At 32.1% G+C, this 22,421-nt stretch overlaps 1 protein-coding gene across 1 annotated transcript in view; it reads right to left on the bottom strand.

Annotated features, from left to right (window-relative positions):
* Positions 1-361: 361 nt before the first annotated feature.
* Positions 362-22,421, bottom strand: part of LOC143076666 (uncharacterized) — a 103,247-nt gene continuing 81,187 nt past the window's right edge. Inside the window, exons 14-15 of the mRNA XM_076252505.1 lie at positions 11,565-11,604; positions 362-8,350 (exon numbers count right to left, since the gene is read on the bottom strand). Of these exons, the coding sequence (XP_076108620.1) occupies positions 4,875-8,350; positions 11,565-11,604 (3,516 nt within the window). The 3' untranslated portion in view covers positions 362-4,874. The remainder of the gene's footprint in view (positions 8,351-11,564; positions 11,605-22,421) is intronic.

The raw sequence follows: 22,421 nt of genomic DNA, 5'->3' as shown, positions 1-22,421 counted from the left end.
GTTTGAATGGGTACACATTATTATTTTGTGTGGCTCTTTATAGCTTGATGTTCTATGTGAGCCAAGACTCCGTGTTGAAGACCAAACTTTGACCTCTAACGGTTTACTTTTACAAATTGCGACTTCAATGGAAGGTTGTCTCATTGGCACTAATGCTACATGTTCTTATATCTAAAATGCAAGAAACTTAGTACAGTGCCTTCCATTTGAGATGTATTGATGGGCTAGAGCAACAACCTTATTTGTCGAACTGTGCATAAACTTTGACATGTATAGTGTGCATCATCATATGTGTTCATGTATACTGAATATGCAGTCAAAGATAAAGATATTTTATTAGTTTAAAATTAAAAATTTAGAATGTTACAATATTTGACAATTAGCGATACATACACATACAAAAACATATCTGGCAAATAGTATATACAATGTACAAAAATGTGCAAAAATGTATATATACATTTATATATCCCTGACATTCTAATATTAAAAAGAAATATTGATACTTAGATATATTTACATATTGTATATCAGCTTACATGTATGTTGGGTACTACAAAGCTTTTAACACTCAATTAAGGAATTCGAGAATTGTACATATCACACATAAATTTACAATAACTATAATAATAGTTCTCTTCACAAGTATAAAAATATCAAAAACATTACATCAAAAATATATCAAATGTAATAGTTGATGAATATATCGAATCTTCAAAACATAACGCTTGTTTTGTGCAAGTTGAATGATCTCTGCGAATCAGTGCTGAATTTGTTAGAAATGATTACCTTTTTGTTCGTATTCAGTGATACAAAATAACGACATTACTTTATAAAAAAAAACATATACAAGCAATTTGGATTGTGCAAAACAAGATCAAACTTAAAAACATTATACATAATACTAAAAAAAAGTATAGGACTATTACTTGAGTGCTAATCAAAAATTTACGAACGTGATCTTTGATTTTTTATTATCAAGAATGAGTTTTAAAACATTTAAAGAGTAAATCAGATATTAAGGTACAATGTCTATTTTATGGACAAGTAAATAAGGTTATGCCTATATTTTGACGACAAAATGCGATATTTTACACAACGTGAATTATATAATTTATAAATTTAAACTGATATACTTACAAGATGCAAAACTTAAAGTCTTTTGAAGAAAATATACGTACATAAATACAGATAAACATTTTGAAATAGTAGGGCCATACATTATTAAAATAGTAAAAAAAAAAACTTTTTAAAACCACCAATATTAATGTCTTCAAATTTTGTGAAACATGAAGTAGTAGAACTATATATTATGATTAATCCAAGATTAGTTCTAGTCGTGTATTATTTGGGAGATTAAAGTCAAAGTTTAGACGACAATTTGTCACAAAACTATATTCATTTTATACAGAATGATATGGGGATTTATAGTTCAATTCACATTCTAGGTAAGCCATTGAATAAGCACAAAGAGTTTGGAAAAACTATTAATATATTGAATCAGTGACTTGGCATACACAAACTGCTACTTAAGAGTTATGTTTTCAACGGTAAAAAAAGACTAACATAATATCATGGCTGACAATTTATTATATTCCATAACACGTAATTCTCAAAATAAAACATGATTGAAATAAAGAAAGCTTTAAGAGGAAATAATGTTAACTCATCTTAATAAAAGTTATGATAGTGATAAGGAGGACATGGCGTTTTGATTCATAACATTAACACATCAGTTACCTTGAGAATAGCAGATACACAGAGCTGTTGTTGTTTTCTTCATATCAAATTTTAGTAATTAAAGGCTTACAAGTATACCTTAGCCATTCAGTAGTTATGTGAAAATTTAAATTAAGATTTTTTTCTTAGAAGTATCATATGTTATTAATGGCAACGGTTTAGTGACATTATCAAGATTTTAAAAGGATATAATTTGTTATTGTGATAATAAGCAATTACGGAATTTAATTATTAAAATAAATGTTAAACTAATACAAAATAAAAAAATATCTCTTATACCAAATAATACAAATTGTTAGAAGCATATCATAAGAAACCAGTGACACCAGGCAATACTTTTACATTCAAAATAACAAACAATCGATTAACAATTTATTCAGTACGGCTATTGCTGTGAGTATATAACAGATATAGGAATATTGGTCACTTCTTACATATATTAATGAAATTAAAGATATGTACATGAATATACTACATGCAGCACAACTGAAACAAAAGTGTGTTCTTAAAATACTATTGAAATAAAAGAAGAGAGTTAGAATGTCCCCCTTGTTGCACTTATTTAATATTTCAAAAGGGCATAACTCATTTAAAAAAAGTCGATCGTCCACCATTTTAGAATTTGGCCGAGATAATGCTGATATTAACATGTAGTATTATGTTTTTTTAAAAATCTGACAAAAATTGTACCAATGAGAGCGCAAACGAGGTCATTTTCCATAAGTTTGATATTTCTAAAGGGAATAACTTTTTTTGAAAAAAGTCGATCTTCCATCTTTTCCCCCTGTGAAAGCGCTTATGAGGCCATTTTTCATATATTTAATATTTACAAGGGATATAACTCTTTTTTTTTTTTAAAGTTCATCTTCCCCTATTTTAGAACTTCTCCTGAATGTTTCGTATATAGTATAAGTTTTATAAAAATCTGGAAGGAATTGTATCCATGAGAGCTCTAACGAGGCCATTTTCCATACATTTTATATTTCGAAAGGGCATAATTCTTTTAAAAAGGTCAATCGTTCAACATTTTAAAAATTGTCCCAAATTTGCTGATATTAACCTATAGTATAAGTTTTAAATTAAAATCTGACGAGAATTGTACTCCTGAGGGCGCTAATGAGGCCATTTTCCATAAATTTTATAGTATTAAAAAGAAATATTTTTTTCTTTTTTTTTAAGGCCATCGTTCACAATTTTAGAACTTGAACGAGGTATCGCTTATAATAACCTATAATATAAGTTTTATAAAAATCTGGCAAAAATTGTTGGGGAAAAAGCAAAACTTGAAAACTAAAAATAAATGTATGTATTCTGCAGCTAAATAAAATAAAAGCAACATTTTATTTCAGTTTTTTGACAGGCACTATTTTCAACAAATGTTTATTTCACAAATTTCAAAAACTAAGAAGAAAAACAAATTAAAAAAAACATTGAAGTCACTTTGTATTCACTTCAGGTTGTTTTTGCATTGCATTTTAAATAGGAATTCAATCTAACTTGACCAAAGAACACTTGTTATCCTTTATTATAGATTAAATGAGATTATAAATTTTGATGTTACAAATAAAATTTTCGGAATTTCACGTCTTGTCTTGTCAAATGTACTTCAAACCAGCTGCAACTATGTATTATGAAACTGCTGCATCATAGATAACAAACAAAATGCTCTTTTTTAAATGAACAATTTTCTCAAGCCAAGATATAAGAAAAAATATATTAGGTCATTACATTTATGGACAGTTGGTACTCATTAATCATGAAGATACATGGAAGACATTCAAGACTCGATTAGAACAATAACACATGGAACAAAATTCTAAATCAACACAGCATTATCTGATCAGTATTTTCAAAATACAGTATACAACGAAACATAAACAAGTTTATTTGAAAATAGGAGGAACTTGTTGGTTAACAATTATAATTAATTAAAAACTGAAAAAAAATATTTAAGGCATTATATTAAAAAAAAGCAAAATCCAACCCAATCTTCATCAACTTAAATAAATTAGTTAGTGCTAAACAGTACTTGTAACCAGTTTAATCAATAATGAAGATCGTCATTGAAACCAAAAAAAGTACATATTTCCAATATATTATATTTCACAAGATTCTCTAGTTGAATATGTTATTGTAAAACATGTTCCAGTCCTTATAAATGTAAACAATATGAAAAAGACGTCTTTTAGCAGTCAGATCATGCAAAATGAAGCAATCAGAGGCTTTCGTGATTTAAAAAAAAAAATATTGCTATCTTCATCACATGACCTCATACTGCAATTCCATCTTTTCTATTTAAGCAGTTCCGGGTTTTTTATATATATATATCAGTCTAAAGATTTGCACAACGGTACTGATATAAGATGTTATAATACGAAAATGTTGTTATTAAATCGTGTTGACAAATAAAACTTGTGACACTTGAAGAAGGCCATTTGTTGAGCCGAAATATTTGTCAACACGATTTAATAACAACATTTTCGTATTGTAACATCTTATATCAGTACTGTTGTGCAAATCTTTCGACTGATATAATTTTTTCCTTATCTGCATAGTATCGCCTATTCTAGACGACCCGGTACATAGTAAATTTGCTGGTTGGTCGTTTTTATAGACTTTTTTATATATATATATATATCTTGTGATCAATTTTAGTAGGCAATCAATCGCCAATGGCAGTCATCAGGGTTAAAGAACATCAGTTGTTCGACCTGTTAGTCAAATGTGTTTTGTTTAAATATACTCTTTTACTTATTTGGTCTTTTTGGAAAATGTTGTTTGTGCTGTTTTTAGACCCTTCTACAACGAAATTTGTTTTACATGCACACGTTTAAAAATTGCGGTTTTCATCCAACGCAATCATAGGTTTGAACGTAGTTTTCAATTTAGACTCGTTTATATATATATCTAATGCTTATTTTAAATCGTTTGTTGTTATTATTCCAGTATACACATTTTACTTAAGTGCAAACTTATTTCGTTCAGAGTAAAATAATGCCACAGGTCATGCGTGCGTTCTGCCCTATCATTTGCGTGCTAAACAGCCAATCCTGCATACAAAAATCATCCGGACACGTAATTATCAGGAGTGCCATGTTGATTATACCTATTTGTCTTTTAGAAGCTAAACTAAGTTATTTTTCCTGTCCACAAGCAGCTTCTGTATGTATCTGACCCATAGCACCAGACTGGTTAAACTCACTTCCTCTGTCTACAAGTAACTGTACTATCTCCGTATGTCCTTCTTTACACGCAGCTGTCAGAGGTGTCAGCCCCCTACCATCCACTTGGTTAACATCACTTCCTCTGTCTATAAGTAACTGTACTATCTTCTTACTCCCTCCAATAAATGCAGTTGTCAAAGGTGTCAGCCCCATACCATCAACATGGTTAACATCACTTCCTTTGTCTATAAGTAACTGTACTATCTTCTCATTTCCTACACTACAAGCAGCAGTCAGAGGTGTCTGTCCCATACTATCAAGCTGTTTTACTTTGCTTCCTTTGTCCACAAGTAACTGTACTATCTCCTCATTTCCTTCTTTACACGCAGCTGTCAGAGGTGTCTGTCCCTTATCATCCATATGATTTACATCACTTCCTCTGTGTATAAGTAACTGCACTACCTTCTCATTTCCTCCAATACAAGCAGCTGTCAGAGGTGTCAGCCCCATATCATCCACTTGGTTAAAATCACTTCTTCTGTCTATAAGTAACTGTACTATCTTCTCATTCCCTTCAATACAAGCAGTTGTCAGAGGTGTCAGCCCCATACCATCAATTTGGTTAACATCACTTCCTTTGTTGATAAGTAACTGTACTATCTTCTCATTTCCTACACTACAAGCAGCAGTCAGAGGTGTCTGTCCGATACTATCAAGCTGATTAACCTTGCTTTCTTTGTCCATAAGTAATTGAACTATATTCTCATTTCCTCTCTTACAAGCATATATCAATGGTGTCTGTCCCATTACATCACCCTGGTTAACATCACTTCCATTGTCTATTAGTATGTTTACTATCTTCTCATATCCTCTCTTACAAGCAGCAGTCAGAGGTGTTTGTCCCATTACATCACCCTGGTTTACATCAATTCCTTTGTCTATAAGTAACTTTACTATCCCTTCATGTCCACTGTTACACGCAGTTGTCAGAGGTGTCTGCATCATACCATTAACTTGGTTAACAACACTTCCTTTGTCTATAAGTAACTTCACTATCTTATCATGTCCTCTATTACAAGCAGTTGTCAGAGGTGTCAGCCCCATACCATCACCCTGGTTAATATCACTTCCTTTTTCTATAAGTAACATTATGATAGTTTCATTTCCTCTTATACAACCAGCTGTCAGAGGTGTTTGTCCCATTAAATCAACCTGGTTCACATCACATCCTTTGTTTATAAGTAACTGAACAATCTTCTCATATCCTCCTCTACAAGCAGTTGTAAGAGGTGTTTTCATCATACCATTAACTTGGTGAACATCATTTCCTTTGTCTATAAGTAGCTTTACTATCTTCATATTTCCTCCAGTACAAGCAGCTATTAGTGGTGTTTGTCCCATACCATCAACCATGTAAACATCACTTCGATTCTCTATAAGTAATTGTACTATCTTCTCATTTCCTCCAATACAAGCAGTTATCAGAGGTGTCTGACCCATACCATCAACTTGGTTAACATCACTTCCTCTGTCTATAAGTAACTGTACTATCTTCTCATTCCCTCCAATACATGCAGTTGTCAGAGGTGTCTGACCCATACCATCAACTTGGTTAACATCAATTCCTTTGTCAATAAGTAACTGTACTATCTTCTCATTTTCTCTTATACATGCAGTGGTCAGAGGTGTCTGACCCACTACATCAACCTGGTGAATGTCACTTCCTCTATCAATAAGTAGCTGTACTATCCTCTTGTTTCCCCCAATACAAGCAGCTGTTAGAGGTGTCTGTATAATACCTTCAACCATGAAAACATCACTTCCTCTGTCTATAAGAAACTTTACTATCTTATCATTTCCTCTAATACAAGCAACAGTAAGAGGTGTTTGTTTCATACCATCAACCTGATTAACATCACTTCCTCTGTCAATAAGATCCTGTACTATCTGTTCATTTTCTCCTTTACACGCAGCTGTCAGAGGTGTATGAATCGAATTAAAATTCTTGATATCAACATCTTTTGACATGAAGTATTGAAATACATCATAATATCCCCGTAAGCATGATTTTATGAAAGGTCCTTCCGTCACATAAAATGTGAAAGAATCCTTTTCCATGTCATCATCATCACCATCATCATCATCATCATCATCATCATCATCTGAGTAATCTTCACATTCCATTATTTCAATTGAATCTCCATGGGTCCGGTTTAATTGCAGTTTTTGTCTCTGATATATTTGTGGAAAGAGTAACTTGTCGTCTATTGATTTTAATATGTTGAGGAATGAAGCTCTAAATCCTTCATACTTCATTTGTGTGTTATAGAAACATTGATTCAATTTTCCTTGTTCTATTTCTCTTTTAATTCTCTCAAAATAATCCTTCTCATACTTCTCTGATATCATAATTGTAAATTTTCCATGCTGTTCATTCATAGATTCTAGCTGTGTCCGTTGATTGACAACGCGAATATTTGAAAAACGTAATATACATCTGACCATTGTATCTTTGTTACCGAAATAATAACACATGAAGTCAAACATTTCATCATGAATGACTACATACTCATTGTTTATTTTCCGGACGTAAGTTCCAATCATGCTGTCCATGGCTGATTTAATTATAATTCTTGATGTACTTCGATTGATGTTGCAGGTTTCAAAAATGTTTTTCCAGACCGATCTGTTTTTGGTGTTTTTTTCATTATACGTATCAAATAATGATTCTTTCATGATGCCATTATGGATTACACATAAAAATAATGAGCAATATTTGTATGGATCAAAAAATTGTATCTTATCCCATTCATTCTTGAAGATGTCAAAAGGACATTCTAAAAAATTAGTCAGTTTGAAGTTTTTGTTTTTGGAATAAAGATAACACATCAGAGGTGTAAAATCTACATTTTTGTCTTTCAACAGCTGTATACTGGTGTCAGATAAATAATGTTTACAGATCGTTAGTTTATCTTCCCTTGAATATTCTAAAGATAAGTTAAAGATCTTCGATTTGAAAACAGTGTATGAGTTTTGAAACTTTTCATCATTGTAAATATCTAATCGACAAGTTGCTGCTATTTTTGTACTGCCCTTTTTAAGAATTCTTTTTATTTTGTCTTCTGAACACATCCAATGTTCGATATCAGACATACTAACTGTGAATCGTCCACAAATGTCATCCAGAACAAACAGCTGTTTCGTGTTCTCATTATAATGTTGCAGTATGTACTGCATACCATAACATGGAATTATAGTATAATCATCCTTCTTCTGTAGTTTCAATGCAACATGATGTAACACCATACTCTTACCAATGCCGGGTTCGCCTACTATTAAAACACTATTTCCTGATTCCAGGATCTGTGAAATCTTGTTTACCACAGGTGTATCAACAAACTCAACGTCTTGTTCTTTCCAAAACTCAACCTCGCTTTTCTGAAAATCTACAAAAAAAAGTAATGTTGATTTCTACTAATATGTAAAATTATATTTTGTTTGGTATTTAAAATCTGTTTTATTACTATTTCTATCTCTCGTTTCAAAATATGCTCCCTATAGGATCAATATATTGTGCAAACACATAATACAAAATTTGTCAATTGAGCCTTGCTTTGACATGTTTGATGCATGTCAAAAAGTAACCTCGGGCATCAATGTAAACTAACCTTGGATTTCCATTAGAAGATGAGAAACCAGAAACGAAATATGAATATTAATAAAAAAAAAATAAGGATAACAATGACAAATAAGTATTTGATTGCAATGAAATTCATACATTACATTATCAATGCAAGGATTAGTTTTGATTGCTTTTAATCGTTGTTCAGATCGACTGAAAATATGAAAAGTCAAAGTTGTTCCATTCATTATCATTTGAATCGTTTTGTAATGTGTTTAACTTTTGTTACCTCGTTCAAACTATTTGACAGTTCAAATGTGTAAATGATGATGCTTTATTGTAGGTAGGTGACTTTGTAATACTTAAATTTACATAGTTTATTCAGAGGTAAAGTAATTAACTTAAAACAGAAATGGAAGCATGTGTTATTAACTGGTTCTCTTCGTTGCAGTTTACGGGTATCAGAGCCTAACAGACAAATAACAGGTAACCAGACTGAGTCAATTAGGGATTCTGCAAGTTTCCTGTTCGAGTGAATTTAATATACATCGTTTATGTTTTGGTTTGAATTAAATATTAAATTTTTATGTAAATGTCACGATCATACATTCATCTTATTCTGTCCCTCTGGTATCTTTCGTCCCTCGTTTATTCAGCTAAAACTAAGGGTACAACTCCTTGAGGTAAAATTGACAAACAGAGTGTAATTTTTACCTTTTGAGATCAACGGTTGTCTGTATTAGATGTATAATGTATTTGCTGTAAACAATCATAAGTTTAAAAACGTTTGGTTACAACTGTACCTTTTCAGTTGATTCCAAAAAAGAAAGGGGGAAGTAATGGTGTTTTGTGGGCATGGAAACACTTATTTTGATTTAAAACAGCCAAACATAGCATACAAATCCGGAATATGTACGTCAATGTTTATATATAACATATTTTTAAATGTGATTTCTCCTGTTATTGCAGGTGTTACAGTTTAGTGACTAATTTGAGAAAAACTTTTGGGTTTTCGATGTCGATGGAAAAATGGTCTTGTCATACCTACTCTTTAAGTGTCACAAAAAATTAAGGATTGTTTTATTTATGAAGGAATGTATATCCCTCACAAAACCTCTAATTCCTTGTCCTGATTGAGCACCACTTTTGTTCCTTTTTGGTTTATCACCCCTTAAATATTCTTATTATAAGCTATTGACTTCCACGTATCTAGGCCAAATTATTGTCAAAGAGAGGCGAAAGTACATTCAAAGCCACCATTTAAAATAACAGAAAAGTGCAATAAAATAAACAACAGTACACATGGAATACCATTGACACAATCCCACCAAAATTCGAGGGGGGTCAAAGGTACTCCTGAAGGAATAGAAAATCTTGCTCAAAATGTGGCATTCGTCGTAGTGCTCATGCAAGTACAAGCCCGGTAGGTCAAATATCAAATTCGGGGAAAATAGGACGGGTTGTTAACATATCGTTTGTCACCTGAGTATTCATAGACCAATTCAATTTTTTTCATTTCTAATTTTTATCAAAGTCATCACAGCTTAACACATTAGCAAAGAGGATTTAAGTTTTTCTTTCTCGTGTTTAACCTATCGCCTGGAATAAGTATGCACTGAATCCATCCGTATTTTTAAGTTTTTCAAATAGATTGATTTATGCTTACTATTTTTTGTACTTTATATAATACACTTCGCAGAAAACTGTCGTTGGCAATGTCTAGATCACCAGTTATAACTTGGTCAATCTGATTATATATGATTTTGGAAATAGCACATGTGTTATCAGGAGGTTTATATCAGAGGTTGGCAATAAAGAGATCCTGAAAGCATATTTGTAATTAGATTTAGAAATGATAGATACACCTTTGATCTTTATAATATGGAAGTAAATGCTAGTGAACTATTTTTTGGTGGAGGATATTGCCCAAATTGATGTTATCGTGGACTTTGTTGGCACGGGAATGATCCCTTTTTTTATATCTTTTCCAATGATAGTCTGTGACTTTGTCAAAATGCGCACTTAAAATATCAATAAAAATCTCGAACTCCAGTTAAATTGAAAAGGGTGAAGTCCACAAAACCTGATAAAATCAAACTAAATACTTTTCCACAATTTATCTGGACCTCAAACAATAAGACGTAACAGATAATCCAACCAAAAACATAACAGAAAAATAAAAAATAAATCCATGAATGTTGGACGTACAAAACACCGATCCCCGCCGCACAGCAATGCAAATTCACATTCAGTATAACAGTTATATTCCGGAATATTACAATGATGGCTTTGAAAGGCAATTTCTTGGGACAACAAACGATGTGACTTAAAACATTATTCAACCAAAAACATTAAAGAAAAATACATATATCTTTGATTTACAAATAACGAGACACGTCGTACAACCGTGTACATTTACTCTCGGTATAACAGACATATTCGGGAAAAGGTCACGTTTGGTACTTAGCAGACAGACGACATAGTACATCCACCTTTTTGTTCTTTTCATTGGATTTAGCTTAATTGGTGGATTTTTAATTTATGACTGATTCAGAAGAGCATAACTAATTTTCTATATGCATGTAGTTATTAAATTAAGAGTCGGCAATCCTTTTTAATGTCAATTTACTCTTTAACATTATACATATACGTTTTGTCATTTGTCATATAAGTTAATAGTTCAATTCTGAATGGAACGCGTCTTCTGACAGTGTTTTGTTTATCATATAATATACATAATATTTCATGTGACCGTTACGTCATCAACGTTTTTTCATGATTTACGCCTGTTTGAAATAAATGCAGAATCAAATTTTGAGTAATGACTGTAATATTTTTTCTGCATATTCAATATAACATCAAAAATGTGATGCACTTTAAAACAACTCGCTACGCGCGTTTTTTAGTTCGCACCACTTATTTTATGTTATTTTTTGATAGACAGAAAAATATTGCAGTCATTCCTTAATCAAAATGAAGTTGTATTGCTTTTCGGTATCCTACAGATAAATTTCTTTGATCTTAGTTATATTACTTACCGAATAGTGTATCAGGATTTTCCTCTGTAGCCATCAACCTCTGTAAAGGAAATGTTATATTATATGCATTTCATATATATTATTAGTAACATGGTGTGTTAGTTACCTAATTTGATATAATTTGTGAGAGCGAAGCTCGAATCCCCATATGGAATTTACTGAGTCCATATATATCGTATTAGGTTAAAGTGGTCAAGTCTTCAATACTTAGTATTAATAGTTATGAAAGGTACAAGGATTATAATTTAGTACATTAAGATCAAACTTCCATTTGTCTATTGAGAAAACAATTTCAACAGTTACAACTTTTCATCATTAAATTTGTTTGATGAATTTATTACAATCGATTATTACATATATCAGGTTCTTCGTCTGTTGAATCCTTTCAGATTTCTTTTTTTGTTTTGAAAAGGAAGTAACTCCGTCATGCCAACATTAACAACTTGTCGACTTTAATTATGTTTTATGAACTATTTCAACCTTTCATTAACACTTTCTTCGTCCGTTGAATCCTTTCAGATTTTTCCACAACACCGTGTTGTTTTATAAAGGGTTGTGGCATCTATTTTGTTTTGAAAGGGAAGTTACTTCTTACCAACCCCATATGGTTACTAACCCTATATGGTAACTAACCATGTATTGTTAGAGCACCCTATACGAAATATATATAGTCACCACCTGTAGTCCGTTAACCAATCATATCCCCAAAAATCTATAGGAGGTAAGATAAATATACAATATCAGGTCAATGAAAGAAAAATATACACTTTTTTGTATGAGGCTGAAAAACTGGGGTAGGGCGAGATTCTACCGAGCCCTTCCACAGTTTTGCGCCGAGTTCAAAAAAAAAATCTATTTTTATGACATTGTCCTAATAATATTTTTATACTGCAACTTAAACTATTACATTGATATGTTATTAAATCATCACACAATTGTCAAGTTTATGTTCATCCCTTAAGATACTTCTGATTGTAGATAAAGTGTTCCATGATGAAATTGACTTTATACAAATTATAGCTATGTTACAATATTTAGGAAATAAACACAACTTGTTGTAGAATAAATATTAGTATATAGACAATAAAAGTGCATTGACTTGACATATCAACGATATAGGGATGAGGCTTTAAAACAGGGAAATGCGAGGTTTTTTATACTGCAATAAAAAAAAAACATTTTTAATTGTTATTTTCTGTGTTATTATCATTTATTTGATTTAAATTTTGGAAAAAATCCGCCTTTGTAGAAAGGCCTCATTTCAGGCGGAGAAACATACAACACAATGAAATGTAAATTACCTGTTGAAACCCACAATCGATTGTGAACGAATTCGTTTGAGTATGGACTAAAATGTCAGCAATAAAACATAAGATTTATTATAGGTTTCAAACTTTAAATATTGACAAGTGAAATATGTTTTTTTTCCACAAAATTATAAAAGAAATAAGTTTGACTCTTGTATATATTTGGAAGCAAGAACAGGTTGAAGAGATCGTATGAATAATTACATATAGTCCGGCAACTTCTATCTAAATATTCATGAGGAAAATTGATATCGGGTCAGTGGCTGTATATGACATAAAAATATACAGCCAACCCATGACTGCTCAAATAGAACGAATGCAGTTTTATAAATATAGATTCTACCACTGCATCGAGTTTTATACGATATTAATCCACTCGAGACAGTTAAATTTTCAAATTAAAAAAGAGCGTTTAAATTGATTCAAATTTAACTATAGAGAGTGGATAAAAATCGTATTACACCAGATTTGGTGGTGGAATCTGTTTCTCTAATGATTTTTAAACAAAACGCAGGCAAGCTTATAAATAGGGATAAATAACTCGAGTGGGTCATAAATCTTTGAAGAATATTTCAAAACTTCTCGAATAGTTACATGATGAAGTAGTTCCGGTGTAGGAATTTCACGCTCTCGGTTAAAGATCTCATCGCTTTGACTGTTCCACAACATTCAAGTATTTTGGTAAACTTATTCGTATCTAGGACGTCTTCTCCTTCAGCTAATTGTAGTAATTTTGTTTGAACTCTATGATCTTAAGTTGAATCCATCTCTAGCCATCAGGCTCCTTGCTTCTTTGAAATACGTAATTAAATATTCATCTTTGTTCATACTAGATAGTATGTTACTAATGTAAATGTAGCTTTCTAGAAGTCTAGCTGTTTCACTGTTTCCAAATTGTTTCAAATGTTTCGGTATTGTGACGTTGAGTATAAAGGGGGCGGAGACGTCGCTCCAAATAACACTGATTTGAACCTATAATTTTTAGCTGACTTCTTGGGTTTGTAGGGTCACTAAGCCATAAAAATTGGGTAACGTCTCTATCTTCTGCGCTCAATTCAACATGTACGACAGCTTTTTCAATATCAGTACATGTAGCAAACTTGTTGGTTATAAACTATACTAGGAGCTTTGTCAAGTAATTTAATTTTGGTGGTGTGCCCATCTGACAATCATGTAGACTTGGATGATTTGATGATTGACGACAACTGCAGTCGTGTACAATTCTAACATTGTGCCAGATTTCTTATGCATATCTAATGTAATGGATTTTCCGGCTTTGTTGTTAGTTTTCATCGACTGTATCAACAAATCATCTGCGTTCCTGTTCGGAGATTATATCTCCATACTTCATTAGTAATTTAGTATTTTGACTAAGTTTCTTAATAACGTTCTCTTCTTCTTGTAACTATATAGTTTGGTGGTAGTCCGTCATGTTCCTGTTTCAATGGCAATTTTTCAAAGTATTTATTACCTCTGAGTTCAATCGAAGTGTCTTTCTCGAGTAAATACCAATTGATTCCAATCTCCAAAATGTTTCTATGTCATGCTCACCCGTTTTATGAAATACAAGAATTTTAAAAATGCTAGTACCCACAAACGAGTTATCCCTTTTGTCCCTTACTGGACTGGAAAGTAAGAAACCTAACTTTGACTTCACGGCTTTTGGACCATTTTCTCTTATGACTTCATCCTCGACTAAGTCCGATTAGTAGTCTGCTTCGATCGATAACGATATTTCGAAAGACTCTTCCTGTGTTACCGGATGTGCTAACTTTAGTACCCGTAAATTGTTCAGTTCTCTGTTAATGTGGCGAATATTGTTCTGCAAAGGTACGGCAATCATCATTACAATTAGAACGTGTAGCGGTATATTCCGTCCTGCATCTGTTTCTAAGAAAACTGTTGATTTAGCCAAGTGTCGTACGTTTTTGTTTCTATCTACGAATGACAATAATTGTAGAAATTCGGTTCCCTCAGTATGTAAATTATGTTTTCTTGCCAAATCTTCGGTCACAATTGATCTCTGTGCTCCCTCGTCAAAAAGTATATGGTCAGCCCATACATTTGCTACAGCAGTTGTTAAAAGTACATTTGTACGTACCTCGACTGACGATGAGTATCAAATTGAAGTGTCATCTTCCTCTCATCCTTGTCATTTATCAAATGTACAGATGTCTGATTAGTTTGTCCATTGTTACCATGAAAATTCATATGCGGTTGGCTGTAATTAGTATTTTGCACTCTTTGTCTTCTCCTGTCATTATCATGGTTTATCATTTTGATAAATTCGCGTACAGTAAGTACAAGGACTTGTGTGGTGTCTTTTGTTGCAATTTTGGCACAAGTGTTTTTTGACTTACATTCGTTTATACGATGTGTTCCAAGGCAGTTTCAAATTCAATTTCTCGAGTTTTACAATGTTCATGCGTAATGCTGGATCAGATACGTTCGCGCAATACGCTGGTGCATGTACATCGTGGCAGAATACACAAGGTTTAGTGTCCGAATTCTGGCATATATTTCTTGTATTTAGAGTTTGATTTTGTCGGGGTTTTGTTGGTTCCGATGAAGAAAGATGACGTACTTGGTATAGTGTTAGAAGTTTCAATATCTTGTCCAGCGTCAAATATATTTATTTCATTAACAATAGTCTCCCGGAGGTCTCGTTATAAGCAGTTTTCTGTTCCATGTTCACGGGCAAGTTGTTTTTTTAAATTTCTCCCGGTTATTTATTCAAAATAATATTCCATACGAATCATAAAATTGTTTTAAACTGACAAGATGGTTTCGTGGTGGTGGAATTTCTAATAATGCTTGTACGTACGCTTGTGAATTTTGTCTATTTGTCCGAATCTCTCCTTCAATAAAATATTGGCGTCTGCGTAATTTTCATTAGTAAGCGGAAAACCTGCTTAGGTGCGTAATGCTTCATACTGTAATTGTACTTTGAGGTAATTAAATTTCTGGACATCGTTCAATGAATGATTCAAATGTATGGCGCATTCATACGATTCCCGGAAAGTTTGCCACTCTAATATGTTCCATGTGAACATCGGAAGTGTAAAGGAATAGGTCCGGTAAGGGCCGGTTTTGGCCTCAAATTTCAAGTTCATCTGACGAAAGGTTGTGGACACTTTTTTAACACTTAAATGTCTATTTCAATTGATCCAATTATTTTTGGTGAAAGATTTTAACTTAATTCACTCATTAAAAACGGTCCGATTCTGGATTAGATATGAAAAATCTATCAAATAGGCCAAAAACTGTCACTTTTCATATGGTTTTTGTCAAAAATGAAAGTGTTCATCCTCGACCTTTATATATGTTATGTATACTAGTCAACAAAAGAAACGATACACGACTCTAGAATAAAATTGATCAAAAAGTATTTAAACTAAAACAAAATGAGATATACACTATTTTAAAAAGATTTCATTTGCAATGTATGCCCATATGATAATGAAAATCAAAACCTGTCGGAAAATAACTGAATTCCGTGTAAACGATCATAGAGTGCAAATTGTTTTTGCGGAAAGTTCGACACAAAATCGACACACAATTTTCTAATTAATAAATGAATTTTCAAATTTGTTTAAAAATATTCAATATGCTAATCAAGTTATGTTCATATTGTAGCTAATGGGTTGAAATATTGGTGGTTTTTTTTATCTTGGGGAAAAATAGTGTTGTTTTCGAAATCTCAAGAATTATAAAATAAAAATGTATTCGTCTCAAATCAATGTATTAGATATGAAAACAGCACACTGTAAATTTGGAACCTTTCGGAAAAGTTTTAAGATTGTTAACGGCTTTTTTTTAATTTCACTTTACACATACTGTCAATAGTAAATCAACTGATAATGTTTACACTTTAACGATTTCTTGTGGGGCCGAACTTTGTTTTACAAATAAACAAAGAACCTGTTCAATTTTTAAAAAAGAATTGATGGCAAACATTGTCTTTATCCTTAAATGAAAGGTTGACATCATTAGTTGGAACTCCTGTCGTTTTATGTTAATTTTGTCAGAAAATTTAAATCTCGCCAAATGACGTCATGAAAGCAACAAAAAAAAATTTTTTACGGATTAATTTTTCCATGGTTATTAAATATTACTACCTTTAATATTAGTCCTATAAACGGAAAGCTTCATCTTTAATTTGAAAAAAAACGTATTTTGTATCTTTTGTTGACTAGTATATTATCATTAAATACAACTTACATTTCAATATCAAGAATGAACACGAATGCGGCCACATTCATTTATTAAGACGAAAACCGTCGAAAATTTAACTAACTGAAATTGTCAAGATTTCAGTGATTTAGCATAGTTACTTAATGATGCAAGTACCCGATATATGTGCACTGCAATGCCAAAAACAGCCCATATTTATGTAACAGAGGCATTATACCTTCCAAAAATAACTAAAAGTTTACATTCAAACAATTTTGTAAAACTGCTATATTTTGAGGCCAAAAAGGGGTCTTACTGAACCTACTCCTTTTTGTAAGTAGTGATTCTGACTGCTTGCATATGTATACGAATTTATAGTAATACTCACTGTGTTACTAGCGTCAGGAACCGAATGTTTGGACGACTGCGTGCATGCATTTTCTATGAGGTTTGCTGTGACGAACAGCTAATGGTCAACATTTAATATTTGCGATGAAGTTTCACTCTGACGTGTCTGTGATGTGGTATGAGTATCTTGAATAACATTTCGTATTTGTCTGATTTTTGTTTCTAACGTATGACAATACTCATCTGAGTCTAGGATTTCACTTTCAATATCTTCTGTTTCCGCTAGTTTGAGTATCTGCTCATTCAAGTTGTTCAGTATCTTTTGCTTTTGAAGTAGGTTGACTTGTCAAATATTTCTGTCAATTCTTCTGGATCGAATTCTGAATCCTGCTTTGCTGCATCTATCTTTCGAATAAGTTTTGTAACAGCGCTTCTGTTCCCGGATCGTATCGACTTGAGCTTGTTTCAATCCATTGGTCACGGTACCATAAATGTGGAGGTTAAAAGTAAAATATATGTGCTAATATAAACAAACACGTCTGTTCTGCCATATCTTTTTATAACAACTCATAAGAGCCAACGGCGACGTCACTGTAGTTGGCTACGTCGTCAATGGTAATGTATATACTCAAGAACGTCTTCATCCCAGATAATCTCTACAGATGCTTTATGGCATTTTCGCATTAAGATTTAAGTGAAAAGTTTGTACGCTTGAAATAATCTTTGGAAAAATGTCAAAATCGGAAAGGTCATAAGACAGTAAATGGCAATAATACTTTGTGCAGCGAAATTTGTATGAAAAGCTATGCCTAGTCAGAACTAGATAAAAGTAAATTTAAATCAAACTGCTTGAAATCACGTGTGACGATAGTGAAAGAATTTTGTGCATAATTTCAAACAAAATTTTAGTCATTATACATGAGATTCAACCATATATCAAACATTATTTTACATTTGCAGGGATAATTTGAGATGTCACATTTAAAGTTTTTTCTTCAAAAGACTTCTAAGCGACGCTTGAAACAAACAAGTTTAAAAGTCCAATCAAAGTAAGAAGTTAAAGATCATTGGAACCCACAATTCTGAAAAACTCTGCCAAATACAGCTAAAAGTAATATATTCCTTTAGGAAAAAATCTTAAGAATTTCGATAAAGTTTTGTAAAGTGATAAAACATAGTTTTAACGCTCTTTTGTATCCTGTGACAGTTGTATAAATTCAAAACATAATATAAATCTAAAAATGTGTTGTAGATAACTTATTTATCAGATCGACAAGAAGCATAAAAAACACACAAGATTGACCAAAGAGTACTCTCAGTTACTGAAAACTCGTTCAGAGCAAAAAAACATTTCTAAATAAATCATGTTCTCCAAAATTCATGAATCAATCTGTAAATATCTAACGGATTTAGTATTACGACGTCAATAACAGACAGAGTAAAAGCATGATCTTGTGTAATGCAAAAATATAGTTCATACTATTGACAGAATGTAGGGTCATATGTTTAAACAAAATGTAAAGCAAGAAATATTTAGTAATGTTTTGCTTAATTAAACACAAAATCAATGTTCGAACCAAATAAAAAGAATCTCAAATATGTCACTAGGCTTTTAAATGTTTAAGAAAGACATTCACATCTTGTAAATTGGGCATATAAAAAGTCAGAATGCGAATATATTTCAAATTCTTTTAAGGTAAAAGAAGAAGGTCCGGTAAGACCCCTTTTTGGCCCCAAAATATAACAGTTTTACAAAATTGTTAAAATGTAAACTTTTAGTTATTTATTGGACAGTTGAATGCTTCTGCTACATAAATACAATGTATGGGCTGTTTTTGACCATACAATGCACATATATCGGGTTGTAGCACCATTAAGTCATGCTAAATTACTGAAATCTTCAAAATTCTAGCATTTTAGGTAAATTTTAGACGGTTTCCGTGTAAAACGAAAGTGGCCGCATTCGTGTTCATCCTTAATATTGAAATGTAAGTTTTATTTTATGATAATGCATAACATATATAAAGGTTGTTGATGAACACGGATGCGGCCCCTTTCATTTTTGACAAAAACCATCTGTAAAGTGACAATTTTCAGCATATTTGGTAGATTTTTCATATTTGATCTTGAATCGGATCGTTTTTAATGACTAAATCAGTTAAAATCTTTCACATTAACTAATTGAATCAAGTGAATTAGACACTTAAGGATGTACTTAGGTGAGGTTTTGGAATTCATGTCAAATTTTCGGACTCCTTGGGGTTTTCCCATACAAAGCAAGGTAAAACTATTTTGCCCCATAACACCCATTTATTTTTTCATATAAGTTTTAATAGCTCATGAAAGGTCATTTACCAAAATTTTGGAAGATTCTTAATTTTCTTTCTTTTGTTTTGAAACCCAAATAATACCAATGCAAATATAAGGTAAAAGTCCGAGTCAGCCTTTTCCCGCCATATTTTGAATCTCATATATCTCGCAAAGGAGGTTCATGACCTATCAATATGTTTAGCTTATTCTTATCCCTAACGAATGCTCTTCCAGCTTCTAGTATCAATTTCAAATTCTTAATTTATTAATTTTCACCTAGCCTCACCTAAGTACATCCTTAAGTGTTTAAAAAGTGGTCAAAATCTTTCGTCAGATGAAACTGAAAGGAGTAGGTTCAGTAAGACCCCTTTTTTGGCCCCAAAATATAGCAGTTTTACAAAATTGTTAAAATGTAAACCTTTAGTTATTTATTGGACAGTAGAATGCTTCTGCTACATAAATATGGGTTGTTTTTGACAATACAATGCACATATATCCGGTACTAGCACCATTAAGTCATGCTAAATTACTGAAATCCTCATAATTCTAGCATTTTAGTTAAATTTTAGACGGTTTTCGTGTAAAACGAAAGTGGCCGCATTCGTGTTCATCCTTAATATTGAAATGTAAGTTGTATTTTATGATAATACATAGTATATATAAAGGTTGAGGATGAACACGGATGCGGCCACTTTCATTTTTACCAAAAACCATCTGAAAAGTGATATTTTTCGGCATATTAGGTAGATTTGTCATATTTGAGCTTAAATCGAATCGTTTTTAATGACTAAATCTGTTTAAATCTTTCACATAAACTAATTAATTCAAATAAAATAGACACTTAAGTGTTTAAAAAGTGGTCAAAATCTTTCGTCAGATGAATCTGAAATTTGAGGCCAAAATCAGTCCTTACCGGACCTACTCCTTTGAGGCCAAAATGAGTCCTTACCGGACCTACTCCTTTAATAACAACAATCAAATCTTGATATCTATATCCTTAACGGGAAGCTTAATACAAATATTTTAATGATAAAATTCAATCAGATATACTTCATTGTGGGTTAGCATTCGTTAGCAGTCCTTTAAATTAAACAACTGTTGGTGATAAAAATTATTAAGAATCATCAAACTGTTTTGATTTGTCATGTGTATGCAAGAGTGACATCCAATTGTACTTTGTTTCTTTCCAACAAGTCTATAGAATCCAGACAATTATTGAATTGTCTCCCGTCATAATGCCATGCTTACGTATAGTTATTTGATTCGATTTTAAATCATTCTAAAATTTATAACTTCATAAGATTTTAGTATATTTTATTGGTTTATTGAAAAGACATTTGTGTATTTATAATTTCATTTATTTGTTTTGAAACGTTTGAAATTATGATATACCAGTAAAAAGAGTCTTCAAATTTTTTGGAAACATTTTTTAGTTACAATTGAAAGATATTTGATGGACCGTGCATGACCCTCATTGGCAGTCAAGGTCGTTATAAACCCCTTTGTCGTCCACAAGATTAAAGAATGAAAGGGTAACAAAAATGTGTTTGCACTCACGTCTGGTTAATGCTGAAAATGCTTTATAATATTTTTTTGCAACACCCTCCACAAAAATAATTTAGACAGAGGTCAACCCGACCCCGACTTACCCGCTGGGTCTGGAGGGCTTTAATCCAGTATAAATAGGATTTAAGAAAAGATATAATTATGGTGTATACCAAAAGTAACCCTGAATAATTTTAAAAATTGAACATATCAAATAGAATTCATTTGCACCCTACCCTGAAAAAATAACACCCCCTTGACATAATCAAGTTATCCTGTCTTGTTGTAGCTTGACAAAAGTTTCTGTAGACCCCGTATCATTGTTCAAATAAGCATTTAAGTTGTGACCAATTGAATTTTTTTGTTTTTACATTTTCTCCGTAGACCTCTGTAGTAAACCAATATGTTCTTTTTTACCAATTTGGACCATGTTGGTTGTAGAGCAGGGTCATCGGATAGAATTTGCAATCAACATACTCTAATAAAAAAATTGTGGCTAAGTTTAATTTTATTTCGCCACTAGATTAAGAGGAACAGATTTTAAGGAATTTACAAAAAATAGTAAAAAAGGGCAATAACTCCTTTGATAATTGACAATTTTGGTGGTGTTGACCTGATTACATTATAACCTCGTAAAATTTGCTCAAAATGCTTTAGTTTCAGAGAAAAAGCCAAAACAATGGCGGTCATCTTGGTAGGTTGGCGCGGTCATCGGATACATTTTTTAAACTTAATATCCTATAAGGATATAGAACCAGTATTGTTAATCCTGGCCTATGAATTTCGGATAAATTTTTTGTAAAAGATTGTAAACAAATGCAAAAAATTGACTCTAAAGAGCAATAACTCCTTAAGGGGTCCATAGATAGTTTTGGTCATGTAAACTTATTTGTGCTCTTAATTGGCGTAACATTTTTGCTGTGTACAGTTATTTTTATCTCTATCTATTATAATATTCATGATAAAACTGCAAAATTTCCTTAAAATCTAAAATTCATGGTCAGCAACCCTAGAACGGGTTGTTTGATTTGTGGGAGAACTTCAGGGCAGATAGATTTTGACCAGATGAATATTTTAACCCCTTGTCAGATTGTCTAGTGATGGAAAAGCTTACTTAACCTTTTGGGTCAGGTGAGCAAGAAATGAGACTTCACCTATCAAGCTGTCTATAAAA

This window comes from Mytilus galloprovincialis, chromosome 5 (genome assembly GCF_965363235.1).
Source record: "Mytilus galloprovincialis chromosome 5, xbMytGall1.hap1.1, whole genome shotgun sequence".
Lineage (NCBI taxonomy): Eukaryota > Metazoa > Mollusca > Bivalvia > Mytilida > Mytilidae > Mytilus > Mytilus galloprovincialis.
The sequence above is the reverse complement of the archived record's forward strand: the minus strand, read 5'-3'. Positions and strand labels throughout refer to the sequence as shown.